The 6617-nt window shown below is 35.5% G+C and overlaps 1 protein-coding gene across 1 annotated transcript in view; it reads right to left on the reverse strand.

The window, feature by feature from the left end:
* The window catches only part of SLC4A10 (solute carrier family 4, sodium bicarbonate transporter, member 10), a gene marked incomplete at its 5' end in the record, with an annotated part of 79560 nt that overhangs the window by 35813 nt on the left and 37130 nt on the right, over nt 1–6617 (reverse strand). Inside the window, 4 exons of the mRNA XM_009084549.1 lie at nt 569–669; nt 1251–1397; nt 1854–1941; nt 3666–3823. Coding sequence (XP_009082797.1) covers nt 569–669; nt 1251–1397; nt 1854–1941; nt 3666–3823 — 494 coding nt within the window. The remainder of the gene's footprint in view (nt 1–568; nt 670–1250; nt 1398–1853; nt 1942–3665; nt 3824–6617) is intronic.

Below are 6617 nucleotides of genomic sequence, written 5' to 3' on the forward strand. Positions count from 1 at the left end.
AGTCTATCGCCCAACCACTGACAGCTGATGTACTTACACCGCACCATATTAGATGACAGAAGATAAGTATTCCTCGGTGCAAATTCTTCATTCTGATGTGGCTATATTGCAGCCACCATGGTAACCATAGCCTCATGTACCAGGACATATCATATCATGGCTTAACAAGATAAAAAAGAAATGCTAGAGCTGCACAACCCAGAAGCTTCAACTACAAAATAGCTATAAGCATTCCTAATATATGGCACAAGACTATTCCCAACTTTTCCTTTGCGCTGTACAAAACCAGGAAACATTAATCAAGTTTAACATAGGCCTGACCTTTGTAAATAACAGAGAAAGGAGTTTGCAATAAATACAACATGAAGCCTTAAATCCTCTTGCCCTCTCCCTCTCTCTACGACCTACCACATATTGTCCTTTACAACTTTCTGGAACGCAGATCAGGAAAAATGCCTGAAAAAAATCCTGTGCCAGGAGAGTCATTTGAGAGAGAACCAGATAATTATGATTCTTTTGGAAGTGCATCACTTAAAACACTGCAGATTTTGCATATGTTTTTACTAACTTTCCAGTGCGTTGCAGTTCTGGTCCAGAGTGTCCCCCGGTATGTTCTGCTTCCCCATGGGCTGCAGTTCCATTTGGTACTCCCGGGACCTTACGCTTCTCCTACCAGAAAGAAAATATACTTCTCACATGTCTTAGCACCAAAACACAATTTTAGTAGGAAGATAAAAAGGCTTTGAGAGCTAAAAACTTAAGCACAATTTTATTTTAAGATTCGTCAACATAACCCCTTCGTAAGTTGTAAAGGAGTTCAATTAACAAGCAGTTAATAATAGAAGGAACCATGATTCTGTGAAATTTAAAGGACTGATCACAAAAAAATCTTATATCAGAAAATACTACCTTTGATCAATTCTTGCAATAAGCTTAGAACAAAAGCAAACCATGTTTATTTGGAATTATCAAAGATGCTTATGACAAATTATCCCTGAATTTAAGATCTTTAGATACAACTGTCTGTCTTTATTCTGGAGAGAACTAGTATTGAACTACACCAAATGTCATCACTATACTGTATGCTTGCAAGTTAAGGGTTCTCTTAAAGCAAATGAACCTAAAACAAAAAGAGCATGCAAAATGTTTATACAGTGACTCTGCTAAATGCTAAATTAATGAGACTTAAATCTACCTAGCAAAAATTCATTACAACATCTAAAAGCGTCTGAATTTTACACTGAACAAACCTGTGAAGGAACATTTTTAGGTGGTTCTATTCGAATTGTTGGGTCCCACTCTCCAGGAGGAAGAACAGTAACCTGATCAAGAAACTCATCAATTCCAGACACCAAGTCATTGCGGTCTTTTGCTTTGTAAGCAACATCATGGAATACCTGTGAAAAATTAAGAAGTGTATGTGGGAGGAGAAAGAGATGGAAAAATAAACTCTCTCATAACATTTTTCACAACAGCCCCTTTTCTCTGAAATAGATCACATTGTGCAGCTCCCACCAAACAAATAATCTCAGTTTCAATTGACTAGAGCTTCTTGTACATAGTTCTCATTGAAGTTCCAGCTGCTATAGGGAAACATCCTTATGGTTGCTAAATATTCTAGAGATTTTACATCTTAAACACAATTAAATCCACTGGAAAGTAGCTGTGTAAAATGGAATCTTCTCAGTGAAGATATCTTTGCTTGTGAATATTGTTTCTTATGAAATGAACTAGAATGCTCTTTGTGTATCATCAAAATGATTAGACACACTTCATCTGGATGATTGGAGATTCCCTATTACGCCTCTTCAGTTAGTACAAAATGACTAAAACCTAGCCATGAATAAAAATACCTCATCTGTCATTAGTGTTGCAATTGATCTTCCAATCTCATGGTATTGTTGACCTTTACCCAGTGGTCCAAGAAGAATAAACAAAAATCTGCAAATAAAAGGTAAATTTAAAAATTATAAATGATAGGTGGTTGAAAGTAACTATAAATACTACAGAAATACTTATCTAAAAGGTAGACTAGAAGAACCTCTAAGACAAATATTATATATAATCTCCTTCACAATCCTCACACATGCATTTAAACATGAAGCTCTGCTTAGAAAAAAAATGTGAAAATAACTTCCAAAAATATATCATAAGCTTAACAGTCAGTCTTGATTGAGACTACCAAAACCTCCTTACATAACAAACATTATCTTACATAATAAATGTATGCAAGTATAATCTATGCAGAGAACACATTAACATTAATTTATTCAATTCTGTTAATTCAACAGAATAAACATTTTATGGTTGCATAATTATTGTAGTATTGGGGAAATTAAATTATCCCAAATAAAAATAATTTTTAGATCATCTTTACTCCCATTAAGGCTCAAGACAGCCTCTACTTGAGGCTGTGGGCTACTAGCAGAGAACGGGTTCAAGCAAAATAACTGAAATTCTCAGTTTACTAAAATGCAAAAGACAGTATTTTGACTTACATTTTAATTTTTTTACAATATACAATTTTTCAAAAATTCTCAATTATTCTAATTCTTAATTATTTTTCTTTGGAAAAAAAAAATTAAGAAATCTGTTCATTTCCTTTTGGTGTTTTTTTTCCTTGGGAAAACTAGGTGAGCTTATGAGGAAAGGCTTCGGGTTTTTTTCAAAGCCAGCTCAGTCCCTCAGTGCACCCTGTGCAGAAGCAAAAATTAGAAAAATGTTTAAAAAGCCATATCTAAAGTAACTCCACTTTAAAGAAAATTTTATACTGTTTATCTTGGCACAAGGATCTGAGTCTCAGCATTGCATTTCTTAGGATACTACTCCTTCCTGAGTATCACAAACAACTGGAATACACTACTGCCTTCTGTCGGAATTCTGCTTTTATAGAAACTAAAAGAGGGAAGCAGAAAGACAGATAGTATATGTGCACAAACATATGCACAAACAAACAAAAAAAGTGATACTGCAACAATAGTTAAGTCAGTGAACATAGATATGGGAGAATCACTTTGGAGTTTCAATCTGAATTGATCCCAGCAGCACACAAAGTAACCACAGATGTAGTGAAATGCTTTCTATTTGAATGCAAGGTCTATTTTAGACATTTCTTTATTTCCGCATAATTTTTTTCAGAATCAAAATACTTCATCAAAAAAAGTTTCAACCTAGCAAAAATTCATCTATTAAAAATTGATGGTTAAAAGTTACATTCCCTACCATGCAACTATCTACACAGTAACTTTTTGAAGAACATATTTACAGCAGGTTGTCCATCCATTCACTCACTATCTCGCGTCAATCAGATCACAAAGTCTGTTTTTTACTTTTACTCAATTCCTTCTTCGTTTTTTTTTTCTTGTGGACATAATTATGCAGTACCACACAAGTAAGAAGCTGAATATTTCATCTTAGTATTTCATCTGCAGCAATACTAGTTTGCCCAGGATAAGCTGTGTTGAAACCTGACAAGATACCATGTCGGCATGTTTCTGAATACACCCATACATCATTTCAAGGCTGCTGGAAACCTGCATCTAAGACATGTCTTGTTAAAGAAAGAACTGAATTCATAACTCAGTAAACGATGAAGGCAAAGGTTACATCACCCAATCTCCACAAGGTACTCAGAAAAATATGAAGAGTAATAAATCCAACTGTACCTTGTTGGAATAGGAACTTCAGCTAGTCCTGTAAGCAGCACTGCAGGAGATAACCTAACAAAAGCAACCACTGCACGGTCCAGGAACTCTAGTTCACCAACTAAGATGTTTGATGCTTCAGCTCCAGGTGGTATCTTTTTCATGAAGTGCAGGTCAACCTGGGAAAAGTATATTAAATTACAACCTAAAAGCTATTCACATGGATTTAATTTTTTCCCTCATTTGTTGATAGAGACTTTCTGGTCACTGCAATACAATATTACTTATTTCAATTATACACTTTCCGCTATTCTTGACTATTGAATAATATTTTTTAAAATAAAAATGTATCTCAAAACCAAACAACTGGACTTTAATTATTTGACTAATGTTTCTTGGAAACAAAGTACTGCAGAATTAATTTATAAAGAACAACAAACCAAATTCAAAATAATATTAAGAATATAGGATTAATTTCCTAGTAATACTTTTTATCAATAATCATAACAGCATTGATAATTCGTAACAGAATGAACAAGTCGTAACACCAGAAGAAATCATAATTCATAGTTGCTGCATCATAATCTCAATGAGAAGAACAAAACGTTCCACTACAAACACTCTGAGATGTATTTTTGCTTTCAGAATTAACAGAAGACAGTTGCCCTTCTGCTGAAAATAACAGAAAATAAGCTATGATGACCATGACTATCTCAAAACCAAACTGAAAGAACAAAGCAGAATAAAAACTTTGGAGTTTCTGGCAGTGATGTTGACTTTTGTAGGATGGTAGGAAAACACAAACAACTTCATCATGACATTGCTGTATAAGCTCAAGGTATTTGCCTAGGAATGTTCTCAGTCTAGACTTTACTCTGTAACAAAGACTGACATGGAGTAATAGAGTATATAATGTATGTTTGATTTAATTATGCGCCAGTATTGTCTACATTTCAAAATGCATGAATTTTGTCATTTGCTTTCCTTTTATTAATCTAAACACAACAACAGCAACCAAATCCAATATAAACTGTTAAAGTGGACCATTTTAATGTCTATCTTACAGCCATCTGTCAGTACTAGTTTGCATAGTTTTTGGTAATATTTAGAAAATTGTTTTCTTGCAAATGGCTCTGGCACTAAATCAGAATTCAGATATAACACAGTTGCCTGTGTAATGAAATCTTAGTTTGCTGAGATGACAAAGAAATAGCTAATGCTTCCCTAAGCTACAACGATGACCAAACACATTACAAAGTTAAACAAGCATCAAATTGACCTGTAGGGTTGGAGACCAAGTGCTTTTTCAAGCTAAAGTATCAGTGAGATAAATTCTGGTCTTTACTCAAATCACAAAATAACTCTTCAGTGTTAAGTACAAAACTAAGGTTCACTTAGCACTTAATTTTGGTGTCATAGGTAATTTATAGTTCAGAAAAAGAAAGCAGTCTTTCAGGAGGGTAGCAGTGTGCATTCTGTCCCGATTTTACCTTGTGAATGGATGGATTTAACATTTAAATGCATTTAACATTTAATAACTAATGTCTCATGTACAACATGCTACAGTTGTCACCTTGAGGTGCTCCTAACATAGGAATCACAACACTCAAACCTGAAAGAAACATTCTGTCTCTTGTCTACCAGAAAGTATTTCCAGATGTTCTTGTACTCTTATCAGCTTGAGATTCTAATATCGTTTAGGTAGTGAAGACAGTCCCAGTTAAAAGGAAAGCAGATGGTAGGGGAGCAGCAAACGATGCAAACACACCCAAACCCCAGGTGGTGCTTTCACTACATAATGAGAATGGATGTGGCCCTGGAGTGAATTAAGGCAATGGCAGAAGCTGCATCTTTTGAATGTTTCATCTAACCTATCCATTATACATCTCTTATCCCAGGAGGTCTTCAGGTGGAGAGACCTGACGTGTATCTTAATCTGCACCCTAACCTGAGCCACATTCGTGCCCTGACACTAAATAGTCCCAGCAAGCTCCTATTAAATATGAAACTAACTAACTAATGCAGAGGCCATGTCCCTCCAGGGCAACTCAAGGACTGAAAAGAGTGGTGGAGGCCTACCTGGAAACCAAACATAAACTGACATGAAAACAAACATAAAATACTCAGTATCACTTCTTAGTAAAACTGTGATAGGGTCAACCAGAATTCAAAAGAAGTCAGTTGCTTCACATGGCATTTGAAAGACCAATCTGTCAGTAGGGGACTGCGGTTTGATTCAGAAATGTGTTTCCATGTGAAGCACAGGAACGTTGCAATGAGAAGGGATGTGGGTGCAGTTGCTTTATGCAATTTTTATTTCAGGACAACTAGGGCTCCCTTCAGTCATTGGCATAAAAGGTAGAAGCAAGCCAGATGCAGATACGGGGTAAAGTGATGCTCTGACGGATCACCTTCACATCACCCCGCAAAAACCAAGTTTTAGTGATGGCAGCAGAGGAAGAAGAGTGACACATTTACAAGCACATTACAAACATCAGAAACTATGTCTCCCTGTCTGTGCTACTGAAGCAACATTGAAGACAGCTTTCAGTGCCTGTCTCACATTCTTCATAGATAGATACCAATACAATCAACACAATCTCCGTGCTGTATCCAGATTAAGTCAACTTTTTGAATCAACTCCAAATTTGGAATATTACAAGTAGCCGAAGGGAGACAGATTAGCAAGGAGAGAATATGCGAGGTAGTCATAGGTGCTTTTTTTGTAGAAGATAAATGAAATTAATATGTGGAACAAAATTAGAGCAAGAAATCACAATGCTCAAGAGAAAATTAGTGTACTGCTCTACTTTCCTCTCAATCTGTGCATATAATTCCAATTATAACCATCGGGAGTTATTGCAATAGCACATTTCAAGGGGAAATTGTACTTTACTTATGCATCTTCAAAACGATAAATGGATCTATTTAACGGCAGTCAAAAAAGGTATTGATTAAAATCCTTTACTGTTA

The sequence above is a fragment of the Acanthisitta chloris genome, unplaced genomic scaffold (genome assembly GCF_000695815.1).
Source record: "Acanthisitta chloris isolate BGI_N310 unplaced genomic scaffold, ASM69581v1 scaffold27141, whole genome shotgun sequence".
NCBI lineage: Eukaryota > Metazoa > Chordata > Aves > Passeriformes > Acanthisittidae > Acanthisitta > Acanthisitta chloris.